The sequence below is a fragment of the Chlamydotis macqueenii genome, chromosome 13 (assembly GCF_036417535.1).
Source record: "Chlamydotis macqueenii isolate bChlMac1 chromosome 13, bChlMac1.mat, whole genome shotgun sequence".
In the NCBI taxonomy this organism is placed as follows: Eukaryota; Metazoa; Chordata; class Aves; order Otidiformes; family Otididae; genus Chlamydotis; species Chlamydotis macqueenii.
Genome location: NC_141568.1, coordinates 2,698,319 through 2,715,994, shown reverse-complemented (window position 1 = coordinate 2,715,994; position 17,676 = coordinate 2,698,319). Strand labels below are relative to the sequence as shown.

Genomic DNA, 17,676 nt, shown 5'->3' with positions numbered 1-17,676 from the left:
GGCAGCCCGGTGCACGCTCGCCTCGCACGCTCGCGGCGGCACACCCACAAACCACACCGGCTCACCCCCGTGCTCGCACCGGCCGGCGCGCACGCGCGGGCTCGCAGGAAGAGGCGCTCGGCTTCCCGCTGCCTTTTCCCTCCATTAACTCCCTCCGGGGCTCCCGCTCGTTGCCCGACGGGCACCCCCACGGCACCCCGGCACCCACCCCAGCTCCGTGTACCCCGCCAGCCTCGGGACGCCCTGCGCCAAGAGGGCTGGAGGAGGAGGAAGAGGAGGAAGAAGAGAGCTGGGCACTCACCCTGCTGCTCCAAGGGCCGGCAGCGGGCACTTGCCCGCGGTTTGGGGATGCGAGCCGCACGCCGGCACCGGCTTCACCGGGCGAAGCAGTCGCTGGGACGCGGCACAGCACAGGGCGCAGGGGGCAAAGGGCAAGGCAGGCGGCGCAGGCAGCGGTGGAAAAGCGAAGAGGGAGCAGAGCAATAAACACGGCGGCAGACGACGAGCTGAGCGAGACGCCGGGGCCACGGCATCACCCCGATGTGGTGCCCACGTGCACGGTTTGTCTGGCGACGCGCTCCCTCCCCAGCCCTGGCCGCCCAGAAGCACGGATGAGACAAGAGCTGCCCATTCAGGGGGAGCGGTGCGTGGGGAAACTGAGGCACGGCCCCGCAGCAGCTTCCCCGGGCAGGCAGCTCTGGAAATGGGCAAGGAGACGTGCCAAGGTCAGTGGCGCCGGGCCGAGCCCCCACCATGGCCCCGCGCACCCCGGGCTCTCCTCGTGCGAACCGACCCGAAGGGTCTCTGCGGCCATGCCGGACATGGGGACCGAGTGCCTCGGCCCACACCGGACCCCGAGCCTGCAGCAGCCGGCGGGTCCCATCTCTCCCCAGCATCCCCCAGGAGATGCAGCAGCTGGACCCTCAACCCCTGGGTGACCCCGACTCCACGCCACGGGGTCCCGCAACTCCAGGGTGACCTCCGTTCTCCAAACAACAGCGTCCCCCAAGCCCAGAGCAACCTCCACCCCCGATATCACAGGGTCACCGAACTCCAGGGTCACCTCCATCCCCCAAATGATGGCGTCCCCCAACTCCAGGGTGACCCCCACTCCACACCACGGGGTCTTCCAACCCCAGAGCGACCTCTACTCCCCACACAACGGCGTCCCCCAACTCCAGCGTGACCTCCACCCCCCAACAACAGTGCCCCCAAACCCCAGGGTGACCCCCACTCCATGCCACGGGGTCCCCCAACTCCAGGGTGACCTCTGCTCCCCAAAAACAGTGTCCCCCAACTCCAGGGTGACCTCTGTCCCCCAAACTACGGTGTCCCCCAAGCCTAGGGCGACCTCCATCCCCCACACAACGGCATCCCCCAACCCCAGGGCGACCACTGCCCCCCACACCGCGGGGGTCTCTTAACCCCCCCATACCGGAGCCCCCCCCCCACCCAGCAGCAGAGGCGAAGGGGCTGAGGAGGCGGAAGTGGGGGGGAGCTTTGCGGGTGGTGGGAGCACAGCTGGTCACCCCATCCCGGGGTGGGGGGCCAGCCCTGGTGTGTGTGTGTCCCCCCGCCTCCCTCCCTGGTGCTGGGGGGGGGGGGCGCAGCACTCACCCGCCGGCCGCGCCGTCCAGCGAGGGCTGCGCTCCTCCATGGGCAGAGCGGTGGAGGGAGCCGAGCCGTGCCGAGCCGAGCCGAGCCGAGCCTTTCCCTCCGCCGCTTCCTGCTTCCCTCGGCGCCCGCCCGCCGCCCCGGGAGCCGCACGGCTGGAGCGTGACTCACCGGGGGCCGGGCCGGGCAGGGCAGGGCCCCGACGGGGCGGGCGGCTGGCACCTTCCCCCCCGGGGGAGGGAGGCACCGAGCGAGGGGGGGCGGGGGCAAGGGGAGTCCTCTTAAAGGGATGGGGAACCCCATCATGGGGGTCACGGTGCACCGGGGATGGGGGACCCCCCCCCCCGTGGGGGTCACGGTGCACCGGGGATGGGGGAATCCCCCCCATGGGGGTCACGGTGCAGCATCGGGGAAGGTACCCGCAAGAATAAGGGTGATGGGGGGGCGACAACCTTGACCCCAACACAGAGGTGTCGTGTCTCCCCCCCCAGCACCCAGGGTCCCTCTGTCACCCCCTAAATGCAGTGCTGGGGAGGGGGGACACACCTGTGCCAAGCACCAATAGGGGCAAGAGGTTGGGGTGGCCCCCAGCCCTTTGACCCCCACCCTAAAGCTGTCTGGACCTCCAAACAGGCTCTGGGACACCCCTGAGGTGTCCCCCCACCCCCCCAGCCATCACCCCACCCATCACAGTGAGCACCCAGCGTGGTCCTGAGCCCAGACCCTGCGGACATCGGGGTGCTCCCACGATGGCCCCCTCCATGCACCCCGATGCCCCGTGCACCCCGGCGGCGGGTGCAGTAATGGGGACACCACCACCCCCTCTGGGTAGGGACCGTGGTGGTCACCCCTGGGCCATCCCACCATCGCCCCGCGGGTTCTGCCCGTTTGGAGACACCAGTGAAACGAGCGGGGTGGGGCTCAGCCCACCCGCCAGCGGAGGAAGTCGCCCAGGGTTTACCAGCCACGCCGGGCGGGCTTCACGTGCCAGACAGGCTCGGCAGGCTCCGACAGGCAGGACCCGGGCCTTCCCTGGGCAGAAGGGAGGCTTCGGTGAGGAATTTGGTCCGGCAGTGAACTCATATCTTTGCGGGACGAGCCGCAGGCCACGGCGGGGGCGGCTTCACAGCAGGCCCGAATCACCGATGCGACCGAGCGGGGACGGCTCCAAATGCCCCTCAGCCATCTCCGAGCAAGCTGCCGTACCCACTCACCCACCCAAACCCCTTCCCAGCTCACCCTCGCCTCCGCTTCCCCTCCATCCTCCTCCTCTTCCTCCAACGGCCCCACTGCCCGCCGCGCGCCGGTGCCGCCCGCAATGCCGGCGCTGCCTGCCGCCTCCCCCAGCCTTCCTCGCCCGCAGTGCCAGCGCGTTCTCCCCCCTCCCCGTCTCCTTTTTCCCACTCGATTTTAAATTTTTATTGCATTCTTTTTAAAGAATACAGAGGAACAAATGCTCTTATCAGCAATTCTCACAAGGTATAAAGAGCCGCTTTTATCTCCCTGTCTTTACTAATCTAGAGCGAGCCAATGCCTGTTAATTTTTTAATTTTCCTAGTGAATGCATTTGTGGCTTTGTCAGCATCCATCCGCGCGCGCTCCCCTCCGCGTCCCAGCCCGGCGACCCCGGCCTGGGATTGCCGCCGCAGCGGCCAGCCCAGCTCATGGTTTTGCAACCACAAAGGAGTTTCGTGTGCCGGGAAGTCCCGCGTGTCACACGAGGCTCATCGGGACACCCTGGGACGTGCCACCAGCCGGGACGCCCCGAGACACGGCGGTACCCCTGCTGACGCCGCGGGGACGCTGCCGGTGCGGGTCCCCATCCTCGGCACGGGGACAGATTCCTGCGCCAAACCGGCCGGCTGTCACCGTCACCCGCTCCAGTCGAGGTCCCGGCGGGGGCAACAGGGCGGGTTTTGCCCCCGTTCCCCACCCCGGGGAAGGGAGGGCAGGCGTAGGCCGCCTGCACGCCGGAGCTGGGAGCGCCGGCAGCCGGCCGCGGTGCGCAGATGAGATGTGGCAGGCGTGTAACAAGCCATTAGTCACTGTCACCTTTGCCCGGCAGCCACTGGCAGGGTAATAAATCCCGAGCTGACTCCGGCAGGCCCGTTCCAGGCCGCGGCTCCCAGCTTGCCTCCGACCCGCTGCCGGCTGGGCTGTGAGCAGCTTGCAAATGGCTCCCGGCCCCGCCACGGGGGACACGGCGCCTTGCGGGGTCCCAAACCGGGGCCCGCTCCTTGCGGGGGTAACGGATGGCCAATGTGGCCCACGGCATTCCCAGGAAGTGCCCTTCCTCGTGGATTTGGCCGCCTCGCAGCCCCCTTGCCAAGCCGGCCGCCCTGGCTCCCTGCCCGCTGCACCTTGCGGTTCCCAGTTTTCCCCAGCCCAGCGCCAGGAACCAGCATCGGCGGTTGTTGCTAGATCAAAGCAGCCTGGCGTGGCACGGCACGGCACGGCACAGCACGGCACGGCGCGCCCGCTGGGAAGGGCTGGCAAACAGGCCAGTCCGGGGAGGCGGCAGGAGGGAAGCACGCGTGATACCTCTCCCAAAAATGCTGCCGCTCCTGACGGACGGGGTGGCCGAGTCCCGGGAGCCGTGGCCCAGCCCAGCCCCGGGGGCACCCCCCAGCTCCCCAGTACGGCCAGCCCAATGCCGCGGCTCTGCCCGGCACCCACGGCCTGACTCACGGCCCCAGGGACGGCGGGCAGGGACCGAGGTGCCGTCGGGGTCACCTCCCCGGCGGGGCTGCGGGTTTTGGCGCCTCAACACCAAACCGTTGGGCGCAAGCCCTCGCCAGGAGACCCAAACCGTGGCGGCACGCCGGGCTGGCGTCGCGCCCCACCGCAGGGCAGGGGACAGCCCTCGGGGACGGTGTCCCCGCACGCCCCGGCGTCACCTACTTGTGGCTCCAACGTCCGCGCCCTCCGCATCCAAACCCGTCCGCTGGCCGATGTCCGGGACGGCACCGCCGCCTGGGCTCTCCCCGCTGCTGGCCACCCGGTGCCGTGACTCACCGGCGGCAGGCTTGGTGACGGCTGTCTCGAGGGACGACGAGGGCGCCTGCAAGAGAAAGCAAGACGAGACTCAGCGCCTTTCCCTTCCCCGGCCCGAGCGTGGCAAGGCCGGAGCACCGCCAGCATGGGTTGGGGGGCACAGGGGGGAGCGGGGCGCACAGACAGAGGATGCTTTATGTTTTCCTGCCGGCCGGTGCACATGGCCGGCGCGGGGAGCCGCACGCCAGCCCGCGCCGCGGGGCTACAGCTGGATCCGGCCGATGGCTCCAGGCGCAGCCAGAGAAGAAAGGCTGGAGAGGAGGGGGGCGAGGACATGAATCAAAGCGGCGTCCCCTCGCTCGCCGGTGGCAGCTGGCCGGTTCGGCAGCTCCCGATTACTCAACCGGGCAGTGTTTACTCGAGACCAACACCCCCCCCCTCCCCGTCGCCCTCCCTGCCCGGCAGGCGAAGCGAACGTGCCGCAGCGACGGGGACGCCGTTGCCGCTGCTTATCGCCGAGTTTGGGGACGATCCCCCTTCCCAACCCTCGGCGTCCCCCGGGGCGCTGCCGTGGCCCCGTGTTTGCTGTAGCCGTCACCCTCCCGCGTCAGGCGCGCCCAGGCGCACGGCTCGGGCTGTCGCCGCTTCTGTTTATCTTTAACAAAGCCACAGCCAGCGCCGCCGCGCGCATCCCGGTACGGCCAAACCGCTCTGGGACAGATGCACGGACAAGCCCCGGCCCCGGGTTCGAGCGGGTCCCCTGGGATGCCGCGCCCATCCCCGGGCATGGCGGGATGCGGGCGATCTCCCCTCCTGCCGTGTCCCCCTCCATAGGGGACACCATGCTCCTGATTTCGGGACATTAGGGCCAGGGCTGCAGCACAGTACGGATTTTACGTCGATCCCGTTTTTCCTCAGGATTAGTCCTACAAACGTGGCGAGGCGAAGCGAGATGGATGGTCGGTGAATTTTTTTGCTGGGAAGCCCTTACACGCAATGAGCCAGGCAGGCGAGCGGACATATAAATTTACCGTTCGCTTCCCGGAAAGGTTTAATTTATGGAATCCATATGGCAGCGCCGCACAACCGCCAGCGCTCAGCACATCCCGCGAGTCCTCGAGTGCCGCTGCGCACCGGCTCCAGCTGGCGGGGTGCCACCGGCTGCCCCGGCGATGGCGGGATGCTCCTCTCCTTCCTGGTGACAAACAGAAGGCGGTTCACGCAGCGGGCAGGGGACAAGGCCCGGGGATCGGTCTCCGTTCCCGAAAGCTTGGCATGGGATCCCCGGAGACGGCACGGACATCTCCCCGGGGTCCTGGGGGAGATGCCGCGTTGCCGCTTCTCCTCCTGGGGCGATGCCGCCGGCGGCCATCCCCTACCTGTGGGCACGGGAAAGGGCTGGGGCGTGCTTCGATACCTGGAGCAACTAATCGTTAATTAACATTAATCATCCCCTGTCACGCGTCACAGCAGCATTAGGCAAGACACAGTCGGGGAGCGGTGGGCTGGGCCGGGGTCGCAGATTTCGGCAGCGGTTGCTGGGCCAAGGCTGGCACCCTCCAGCTCCCCGGGGGACCCCGGCGGCACCCCAGCCCCCAACCCACCCACCAGCCCCGTGCCGGTGGCAGCCCCCAGCCCTTCTGTTTGCCTGCCGGGGGGGATGGCGGGATGCAAAAGCACCAGAGATGGGTCCCACCCGCCCATGGGGCAGCCGGGACCCAGCCCCCCCTCGCCGCCTGTGCCCCCTGGGACCCCCCAGGCGGCAGCCGGGGCACCGGCCGCCTCCTCGCTTTAACTTCACCCCGCGCTATCTGTCAGCAAATCATCCCCGGTTACACAGATAAGGAATAATTGATGCAAAGGAGCCATCTGTTTGCGAACACGGAATATCTGCTCAATTAGGAGGGGATCTGTCCACCCAGATAAAGCATCGCCGCAGCCCCTCCGAGGAGGAGGGGGGGGCCTCCCTCCCTGACCACATCCTCAAAGACTCACTCCCAATTAGAGGCGAGCGGGTTGATCTGGGTGCTAATTTGGTAAGCAGCACCCCGAGGTGCTCGGGTACAGGCCAAGAGGGAAGGGCGCTCTGCCACCAAGCGCCGAAATTCGAGGGGAGGGCCGGCAGCCCCCCCCGTCCCCATCCCACCGTGGCGACGCTCAACCTGTCCCGGCGTGGGGCTCAGGGAGATGAGCACCATTCAGTCAACAGCGCCTGCCAAATGGTGCTGAGCTGAGGCCGGCCCACTCGTTGCACGAGTGGCTCTCTGCAGAAACTAACACGGGACACTGGGACAAATACCTGCCGAGGCACCTGGCTCGTCCCCCGGCCCTGGCTTCACCCCGGGATGGCGGTGACGGAGCGTGAAAGCAAACAACCACCGCAGCTCTCCGGCGAGGGTTCCGGCACGCAGGCAGCCGCGTCGGCGCGTTTCCTGTGCCTTCGGGACACCAGAAAACACGGCTTCCCCGTTCCACCTCCCCTGCACCTCGCCTGCTGCCGGGGCGGGCTGCAGCATGCGCAGCGGCGATGCCGCCCACGGGGATGCCGCCCACGGGGCACCCCGGCAAAGCGCTCCGGGCCTCGGCGGCACCACGCCTGTGCACCCCACTAAACCTCCACCCTCCTGAGTAGCAGCACCCCAGAAAAACCCAGCGCTCCCAGCAGCCAGGGCACCGGGGGGCGGATGCGGTCGTGGCGCTCGGCCTCTCGGCTGGCATCACCGCGGCGGGCACGGAGCCCGGCGAGCCCTGGCGCAGCCGCACCGGCGATGGGTTTTTTGGCACAGCTCGCACTCAAGCTTCCATGAGCACGCGGGGAGCAGCGAGCGCACCCCAGCACCCAACTGCAAATCTGGGGGGGCACTGAGAATAAAAGTGGTTTCGGAGCGTTTAGGGCTGCGGCAAGCGCCGGCTGCCTTTGTCGGCGAGCCCCCCCGAGCCCCCCGGCCCATGCTGGGGCTTTATCACCGCCGCAGCCCCAGCCGCGTGTTCGCCCAGGCGCTTTCAGCTGCTCTTCCCTCCAGGAAGCCTTCACCCCCCTCCTCCTCCTCCTCCTCGTCCTCCCAGAGGCCTGAAATCCCAGGGTTTTCTCCCAAAAGCAGGCTGCGCCCAGACACCCAGCGCCGGAGGGGGTCCCCGTGGGTCCCCGTCACACCGGTGGGTGCCTGCAGGAGGGGTGGTGGCCGGATTCGCGCGTCCCCCGTCGCCGCCGTTGTTTAAAGTTTCTCAGCCGCGTTTGCTGGCGGAAAGTTGGAACCTGCAATTACAGCTGTGCTAACCCTTCATTAAAAAGGGGAAGGGGAGGGAAGAGAAAAAAAAAAAAAGGGAAAGAAACAAAAGGCTCCAGAGAGAGACGGTGCCGTTAACCCTTCCCAAGCCGGGGATGTGCCCAACCTGGGTGGCCCCCCCACCCAGGAAATTAATACGGCCGCGGGGGACACGTCACAGCGGCGGCGGGGGGGTCAGCCCGTCCCCACAGTCACGGGCATCACTGCCCACCCGGATCCTGGCACACGGGGGTGCCGCGGCGTGGCCCGGTTCGCCGGCGGCACCCGCGTGGGCACGGCTGCGCCGGAGCCGTTTGTGGCGGGCGAGGCTGCGGTTCCCGCTCGCTCTCCGGCAGCGACACCGCGACGCCTGCCACAGGAGCCCACACAATATGTTCGCACTCATCTCGCAGCTGCCCCCAGACAGCCCGAGGTGCCGCGCGCTCCTCCCCGACGCGGGGGCCGCCGCACGCCGGCGCAGCCGCGACGCGCCGGCGAGCCCAGGCGGGAACCGGTAACGGGGCAGGCAGGGATGGAGGGAGCTGGACGGGCGGCGTCGGAGACTGCGGTCAAGCTGGACGCCACATGGGGAGGCGATGCCGGAAAATGCCGCCGGCATCGGGGAGGGATGCGCCGGCAGCCCCCCCCCCGCCCCGTGCCTGAGCACCCTGACCCTGGGGATCACGGGGTGGGGGTGAAAGGCCTGACCCTGACCCCCGGTGTCACCGCCATCCCCCCTGCACCGCGCCGGTGAAGCTGGTTCGCAGCCACCCGCCGCCGGCATGGCGCAGGAAGCGCCCGGCGGAAGCGGGTGCAGCACCGCCCCGCTCGCTGCTGCTTTTGGGGTGGAGCGCGGTGGCCCCCAGGAGCCCAACCCCAGCAAGGGCCCAATCCTGCACCCACCCCAGCGCGGTTGCATCCCTCCCTCTTGCACCCCCAGCCCCGGGGAGCAGCGGTTCCCTGCGTCCCACTCCCGCCTCCCCCGGCGACACCATCTCACCCGCCGCGGCCGCAGCGGCTCTGACAGCACGCTAACGAGCTGCAGGCAGCAATTTGGGTTATATATAGCCCCAAAGTGACTGCATCTAATTGCTCCGGCCCGCACCGGCCCCGCCGCGGGGTCCGGGTGCCGGGCGCAGAGGGACGGGGCCAGCGGCACGTGCACTCTGTGTGTGTCCCCCACCCCAAACCGTCACCTCGCCTGACCCCTCTGGGCCCCCCGAGGCTGGCGGGGCGCGAGCGTCACCCCGTCCCGCGTCGGCCCCCGGGGAAGCCAGGCTGTTCTCGCCGGCTTTGTGCCGGGCCGTAAGCGGCTTTGGCTAAAGCTGCCGTCCCAGCCCGTCCCAGCCAGGGGCCCTAAGGAGCTTTTGTCCCCCTCTCATTAAGGGGTTTCGGCCCCGGGAGCCGCGGGGCGCAGCACCCGGCACCCCCTTGTCGCAGCTCAGGGGGGGGCTCTCAGGCCAGCTGCTCCGGGCCCGGAGCGACGGAGGGAGGGCGGTGGTCCCGCCACCGGCCCCCCGGCCCTTTGTGGCAGCCCCCCGTCCCCTCGCAGCAGCTGCCAAGCGAGGCGGCGGGCGCGCAGATGCGGCCAGGGTGGCGGTGGCAGGGGCGGGGGGGTGACGACGGTGGTGGGTGTCCCCCGCGGCGGCTCCCCACGCCGACGGGGACAAGAGGCGGCCGGCGGCGGGGAGGGGGAGCCGGAGCCGAAATTGTTTGCCAGCTTCCTCGAGACGGCACAATGGAGGGCGCGCAGGCGGATCCGGGGTCAGGGGTGAGAGCAGCAATAAGTGGTTTATGCCTTTTGTGAAGAGGCTGAACTGACAGCTCGCTGGATTAACAAAGACGTCCTCTGTTCCCGGGCAGGTCATGTGGAAAGCGCTGCGCCGACCCCTGTCACTTCTTTTTTTTGCAAGAACAGACATTTGTTCGCCGGCGAACGGGGAGGTGATGGAGGGGGAGGTGGGAGGAAGGCGGGGTGGGGGGGGGACGGACGCGCAGCCGCTCGCTCATGGTTTTTTTTTCTCCAGCTCCTCCCGGGGCGCTGGGCGTGGGGATCGGCGGCTGCGTCGGCACACGCATCGCCACCCTGCCCGGGCCTCAGTTTCCCCAGGCTGTGGGATGAGCCGTGGCCGGTGGCGACGCACACGGCCCCTGGGGACATCGGCACCATCACCCTGCTTCCACACCGCGGCACCACCCCGTGCTCAGCACCCCGTCACCCCAGGGACAGGATGGCTCAGCAGGATAGGACCCCCACCCTGCTCCGTGCCGGAGCAGCCCCCGTCCCACCGTGGGGACACGCGGCCCTTCCTTACATCTGCCGGTCCCTGCCAGGCTGGGAAATGATCCCTCCACTCAACTTTCAAGGAAGGGAAACTGAGGCAGGGAAGGATGCGAGCATCCCGTCCACGCACGGACAGCAGGACTGGCGGCAGCAGCTCCGCTCCTGGCGCTGAAAGGGGAGCTGGCTGCGTGGGAGACAACCGGCCCCTCTCAAATCCACAAGGATTTCCCCAAGGCCGTGCAGCACAGCGCCCACATCGTCATCATTAGACTCCAGAGTAAACAGCTGAAATAGTGCCTTTCCATACCGAGACAAACAACCCCGGCCGGACCAGTGACCCCCTCCTTGTCCCTGCAGATCCCAACTCTGCCGCCATGCCACATCCCCGGCTCCAGGCCACCGCTGCCTGTGTCCCCCCCCACAGGACAACGGGACCCCGGGATGCAGCTGGCTGCCGCTCAGCCCCAGGGCCCTGCTCCATCACCCATGCTCCCGCTTCCCATCTCGGGGATGCTGTGACCCTACAAACCGACACAGCACACAGCTCACCCACCTCCAGCTCTGGAACTGCCGGCCAGTCTGCGGCTGCTGTCCCCTCCCCGCCACCCTAAATACCTGCGTCCCCTCCCAGCCACCCTAAATACCTGCTGCAGGGAAAGGGGCTTTTTACTCTGGAAAATCCCACCCGCTGCACGGCAGCTCGTGTTTTCGGGGCATTCCCAGACACGCAAAGCCCGGCGGCGAGCTCGGGGGTAAACTGAGGCAGGGAGGAGCAGCCGGGCGGGCGCAAGGCTCTGCCAGGTGACGGGACCCGGCTGGGGGACCCCATCCAACTCGGGGTGGGCACGGCCCGGCGATCACCCTGCACGGCAAAAGCCGCATGCCGGCTGGGCAATCGGCTTGCGACGCGGCGGCGCGAAAGCCTCAATCCCCCCTCCACGTCCCCCTTCTTCACCCAGCCGGGCGAGCTTAGCGCGTCGGTTCTCAGCTCCCGCCTGCCATCTAAAGACGGTCTTACCGCCCCGGCCCGGCACTTCGTTAAGCCGCGGATTAAAACGCGCGCCATCTGCAAAAGGGAAACTCTTAACGCAGGGCGCAGCAGCACACGCTCCGGCGTGTCACCGCGTGCCCCGGGCAGGTGGGCGCCGAGCCCCTCGGTGGCACAATGCCCCTTGGCGCTGCCACGCGCCCTCAGCAGGGGTTTTGAGGGCTCTGCATGGTACCGGAGCTGGATGTCCCCATCTTCCCCGCCGTCCCCTCCCAGCACAGCCCTGTGAGGATCCAGGTCTGACTGGGGTGGGCGCTGCACCCCCATCAGGTGCCCTCCGCCCCCACCAACCTCGGTGAAGCCCTCAGGGATGCCCAGGCCAGCAGCATCACCCCGGGGCACAGTAGGGATGCTGGGTCACCCAGGATGTCCCTATTAATGTGGGGGGGACAGAGCTGGGCTGCGGGGACGCTGCTCGGCAGCGGGGGACAGCGAACCCCAAAGGCTGGTGGGGGAGGATGGGGCGGCCGCCTGCCAACTCAGCGCCCCGATGAGTTACAGCGGATTACGGGGTCCCCGCTCAGGTCAGCGGGGAACGGAGCCAAGGAGGCTTTCCGCCTGCCGGCCCCGCTCCCGCCGGAGAATTTACAGCCAGGACTCCCCAACCCGGCGGAGTTCTTAGTGCCGGGAGGGAAACGGCTGAATCAGCACCCAGCCATCGACACCTGAAGGGATGGAGCTGGAGGAGGAGGGGATGGCACCTCCGAGCGGGTCCCTCGAGGTGTCACTTTGGGAAGGTCACGGGATGCCGGTACCTATGGCATGCAGAAGCGCCGCATCCCTCACGCCTGAACACGAGCGTCGTTCCCTTCGCGGCCTGGACAGAGACGCTGCATCCCCAGGATGCTTGAGTGATGTCCAAGCATCCAGCCAGCCGCGCCCGGGAAGACCTTGGGCCTCAGCGGCCGCCGTTTACCGGGGATTTACCGGGGTTGGGAATGGCAGAGCTGGCTCCCCGGCAAAGCCAGCCCCTGCTCCGCGTCCGATCACAGCCATTTCCCTGCCCGTTCCCCCTCCCCGCTGTCTGCCTCCTGCCTCCGTCTGCTGCCTGGTTTTACGAGGGCCATTTCCAAGAGGTCGCTGGAAATAGATTTTTATCACCTCGTGATAAATATCATTTACGGTGACATTACTGCTCCGAGCAGCCGCGCGGAGGAAGGAGGGAGGAGAGGCGGGCAGGCGGACGCCCGCTCGCGGCCCCCCGGCTGCACGGGGCACCGGTTGGGCCCTTTCTCGTCCCCGTCCCCGCAGTTTCGGGCAGCGCCAAGCCCCGACACCATCCATCTATCCGGGCGGCACGAACAGAGGGAGCCGCGTCATTAGCCCCGCGCGCCATTAAGCACTTAAAAAGCCATAGGAATATGCCGCGCCATTAGCTGACAAGCGAGCTGGGAGAGGAAGGATGTGCGGCGGTGGTGGGGGGAACCGAGCGTGGACCGGGGGTTCTCACCACCCCACATGCCGCCCACAAACCCCACGGGTCCCCCACTGTGCCCAGAAAGGGGGGGCAGAACAGCCTCCTCCAGCAAACAGCTCTGGGATGGAAAACCAGGGGCTTTCAGAGCTGACACATCACTTCAGCAGGGGTGAAGCCACTGGGCACCTCTCCAGAGGGACTTTTTGGCAGGGCAGGAAAAGCCAGCCCCCGGCTCGTCCCCTCCAAACCCGCCCCAGCCCAGGCTTTGCTAGCGCGGAGAAAAAGCCACCGCTGGGCTGAGAACTGCAAACTCGTGACGGCTGTGGCATGAGCCCCGGGTGTTGCCACCCGGCGCAGAGGCGATTCGGCGGCCCGGGGGAGCTCAGGTCCTGCCCCGTCCCAGCCCGCAGGCAGGACGGCTGCCAAGCCGTGCCCACAGGCAGCTGCCTCTGGAAAAGGGCACGGCGGCGGGCCGGGGGCCAAGGCCAACCCGCTGCCCACGCCAGCCCCGCCACACACAGCGCTGAGGCCCGGCCAACCCCGCGACGGGGAGGAAACAATCGCCCCCTTTCACCAGCGCCGAGGGAGGGGTGTCATCTGCGGGGACAGGGTCCCCTGGGTGCCCCTCCGCGCGGGGCAGCCCGGCAAAAAGCGGGGGCGAAGAGCAGCGGCGAGCCCCGCCGCGGCACTGGCAGGGAGAGCCGGCCTGCAACAGCCGGTGAAGAGCAACCCTCGCCCGCGGGCGGAGAGCACGGCAACGCCAGCCCGTGCCAAGAATCCTGTTTTCTCTCCCCAGCCCTGGCACCTCAGGCAAGCCTCCTCCTGCCCCCGCTGCCTCAGTTTCCCCAGCACCCAGGGACGCCGGGGGGCAGAGGAAGGGGGGGTGGGCAGCCATGCCCCGGGTTTCGGCCCCTTCTTGCGGCACGAAGCAGCCCTGGCATCACGCTTAGCAAGCGGCCCCGTGGCGATGGAGCCGGGAGGGAGGGCGGGAGCGGGGCTTCGTATGGGGACAGCAGCGGGCTACCTGCCGCGGGCCACCATGGCCACGCAGCCCGTCCTTCGCTCCCCACACCCAACGGGCAGAAAATAACCCCAAAAAGGGACAGCCTGGCCACCACGGTGGCATGGGGGGACTGCATGACCCCGCAGCAGGGATGTCACCCCGCAACCTGGACGCATGCGTGGGTCAGCCATGGCCCCGGTCGAGGCCAGGCCAGTAGCCAGCGCTGTCCCCAGGTGCCACATCCCTCATCCAGCCCGGAGACCCCCACGGCACGCAGAGTGCCCGGGATGCCCGATGGCGGGCCGCGTGCCAAGCCAGCCGCCGTCAGCGAGCGTGAAAAGCGGGGTTTGTTCGCCCGGCGAGCGGCTCGGTGGTCCCGGGGCTCGGCTCCCCGCCATCGCATCGTGGCTCCCAGCACGCAGGGGCCAAGGCCGGAGCCAGCATGCCCTTGGCGCAGCCACCTTCCCGGCGGTCGCGGCGACCCGACGCAGGGCGAGGCTGCGAGCCGTCGGCCCCAGCGTTTGGCCCGGGCACGCGGATCCCGTGGCCAAGGCAGGCCCGTGGCTTGGCACTCACCCTGCAGCCGCCCTCCACTCCCCCGGGGGGGGCTGGCAGGGAGCTGGGGGTGCAGACAGACAGACCACAGCCCCCCACGTACGCTCCGGCCATCCCGCGCCCATGCCGGGGCCCGCAAACCCTCGCCCATCGCGCAGGGATGCCCACTCCCAGGGCCACCCAGCCACACCGAGCTCCGCACGTCCCACCGAGCACGCAAGGGTTTTGAGGGTCTGGGGGGGGGAAGCTTTGCCCCCCATCATCCACACACGGAGCCTCGTGCTGCCAGGGAGGCAGCGGCCACGCAGACCCAACGCCTTCACCCCCACCTCGCCCCAAGCACCGCTGCCCCCCCAAAAAGCCAGACCCGAACCCTCAGAAGGGGAGTGCGTGTGCTGCAGCCCCTCGGTTGGGGGGTGCCCCCCATGCCCCCCCCACGAGAGCTGCGTACAGGCCTGCTGAGGCACAGAAAGACCGTTTTGCCACTTTTTAAGAAATAAAAAAAATATAAATTTTAAAAACATCCCTCAACGGAGGGAGCCCGACGGCGCTGCACAAAGTTTGCCGCAAGTTCCGCAGAGCACCCCCCCCACGGGTGCCTACAGCAGGTCAGGGTGCCACGGGGGTGCCACCACAGCCCCCCACCCTCCCCCCCCCAGCAGGGACACCCCGCCCGAACCCCCTCAGCTGAGAGGGGGGCAACGCAACAAGTCGGGGGGGGGTGCATCCTCCCACACCACCCCGCTTCCCCTCCCCAAGGTGCGGTACCCCCCCTCCCCCGGCAGAGTTTTTTGGGGGGTGCCCCCCTCCCCAGCAGAGTTTAGGAGGGGAAGGGGTCACACCCTCCCCCCCAGCAGGATTTTGGGGGGTTGCGGGGGGGGGGGCGGACACACACAGGCCCTGCACCTACCTTTGCGGCAGCGGCGGGTGCGGGGCCGGGGTGCGGTGACCCCCACGCAGCAGCGAGCGGGAGGAGGCAGCGCCGCGCACACGCGCGATCGAATCCCGAGCCGGCGGCGAGCGGGCTGGAGGGGAGGGGTGGGGGGGGGGGGGACACACGGGGAAGGGGGCGGCGGGGGGGGGGGTCAGGGTAATTAATAACGGCCAAAAAAAGGCACTTACCCCCTCCCCGGGGCTCGCCACCGTGCCGCGGGGGTGGCTGGAGGGTGGCGCTGGGAAGGGGGGGGGGGATCAAAGGCTGGCGGGAAGGTGGGGGGGGGTCTCGCCAGCCCCCGCTGCCTGCCACAACAAAGAGCCAGACACAACAAAAGCAGCATATGGCCAGAGCCGCGCGGGGCTGTAAATTAAACATAAAGGGAAGATTAGATAATTAATGAGCGCTCCCCGGGCCGCCCTCGGGGGGGAGGGAGGGGGGGGCTGGGAGCCCTTCGCCCCCTGCCCAGCCTCGACGGGGAGGGAGGGGGGGTGCCCGGGGAGGGGGGGCACCTGTTGGGAGGGGAGGATGGGGAGCGGCCGGATCCAGCCTCGCCAGCTGCTCCGAACCAGCGCCTAAGAGGATTAAACTGGGGTGCCCCCCCCCCCACCTCGGGAAAGAGGCCTGGGCTTGGGGGGTTCCCTGTCCCCCCACCCTCGGGCAGGGGGCACCCAGCATCCAGTGGGGGGTAGGTGGGTGGGCATCCCTGCTTCCCATTGCTTGGAGGATGGGGGCCCACGGCCACACGGGGATGTGGGGCACGGCTCAGCATGGCCCGCCCCCCCCCCACAATGGCAGAGCGGCTCCTGCACCAGGAACCCTTTGCAACGCCCCAAACCCACCCCGCTTGGCAGGAGGGGGAAACTGAGGCAGGAGGGGGGGGCGTGAATCGATACCGGCGGCTCAGATCTGCGCAGGGACAGATTGGGGCTGCCCCCAGCCAGCCTTGCCACCCCGGGACATCACCTCCGGCGTCTCTCGGCGGGGTGGGAGAAGGGGGTACCCTGGGAATGGGGTGCAGGAAACACCGTCAGGCTCGGCCCCGACCCGGGGAAAGAGTTAAATTAATCCCATTATTGGCAGGCTCACAGATGGCGGCTGCACCCATTCCCGGGCTTAGCAGATTTAACAGATAAGGGGGGAGGGAGGAAAGGAGGCGGGGGGGATCCTCCCCCCCCCCCCCAAAACACACACACAGCAGGGGCATGGGGAGCAATAAACCCCCCCTCTAAGCCCGCGAGCACCCAGGATGCTCCCCATGGGCACAGCCCTGATGCCGGAGGGTGCCGAGCGTGCGGGATGCGGCCAAACCTTTTGCAAACACGAAGTCTGTCTCTCCTGCCCTGGAGAAGGGGTGACAGACACGCAGGGGACGTGGGGACACCCGTGGGGACACCCCCATGCCAAAGCCACCGCCCCGGCAGAGCCCCCGCCGTCGTGTGCCCACCCACTCTGGTTTCTGCGGGAGGTCAGGGGCCAGGTCCCGATTTCCCAGCTCCCGATTTCCCAGCTCGGGGAACGTTTCAGCAGCTGTTCCCAGAGTTGTTTGGGAGGTGGCATCAGCAGCCAGGGCTGGAGCCTGGGATTAGGGAGTGTGGGAAAAAGGCTGGCGGGAGGCCAGGGCATCCCAGATCCAGGAGCGGAGAGGACGACCGAAAAAAGGGCTGGATGGAGGGATGGATGGACGGATGGACAGGAGCCAACTGCTGCACCATGGGTGTGCGCCCACGCGACTCCACCCAAGTGCCTCCACTCCTGCCACGAGCTCGCTGGGACTCAGCGACCTTCACCTGGCAGCCGTTTCCCACCCTGGAGCCTCTGGATAACCCGAACCGCAGCTGCCAGGCCCAGGTCCCAGCGGCGCCCAGCCTGGCCTCAGCGGGCAGGATGAGGCCAGCAGCCTCCAAAGCAAACCTGCCCGCTCCACTTTTAAGCTGTTGCAAAAACAACTGCGCCTTTGACTCTGCGGGCGGCGGGGGCGGCTGAGGGCAAACAGCGATGCCCAGCCTGGCACCCTGCAAACCAACCCCCCCCGACCACCCGCAGCCGGGGGGGACGACCCCCAGGGATGGGGAGGGCGAGACATCCCTTTGCAGAAGGCGCCCAGTTACCACCGCAATGGGAAAGTGCGGAATCTGGGTGGAAAAGGTTGAGGGGGGGTTGCGATCCCACAGCACGGTGCTGTGGCCCCCCACTTCGGAGCCAGGAGCAGGATGGGGCCCGGGGCGAGACCCCAGCAGGGTCAGGGATGCCGGGACAGAGGGCAGGCTGCTCCCCAGCCCCGCTGTGCCTCAGTTTCCCCTGTCATTAAGGCCTCACCAGCCGCAGGCAGGAACATTACAGGCAGTTTTACCGGCAGCCGCCCAGCCCCACGGCTCACCCGGCCAGCCGGGAGCAAGACGCCAACATTGCCTTCAAACTCGCCCATCCGGGAGCTCCGGCACAGCTCCCGGCAAACCCACCCCACCCAGAGGGTGCTGCCGGCACCCCTCTCCAGCTCCTGCTCTTTGCTTCAGGAGCCGGCCGGCCAGCTCGGGACCCTGTTTGTGCCTCAGAGCCCG

At 68.2% G+C, this 17,676-nt stretch overlaps 1 protein-coding gene across 2 annotated transcripts in view; it reads right to left on the bottom strand.

Moving 5' to 3' along the window:
- Window positions 1–17,676, bottom strand: part of GSE1 (Gse1 coiled-coil protein) — a 91,299-nt gene that overhangs the window by 55,767 nt on the left and 17,856 nt on the right. For both annotated transcript variants that reach the window (XM_086758059.1, XM_086758060.1), the window contains exon 2: window positions 4,516–4,675. In XM_086758059.1, the coding sequence (XP_086614185.1) occupies window positions 4,516–4,675 (160 nt within the window). The remainder of the gene's footprint in view (window positions 1–4,515; window positions 4,676–17,676) is intronic.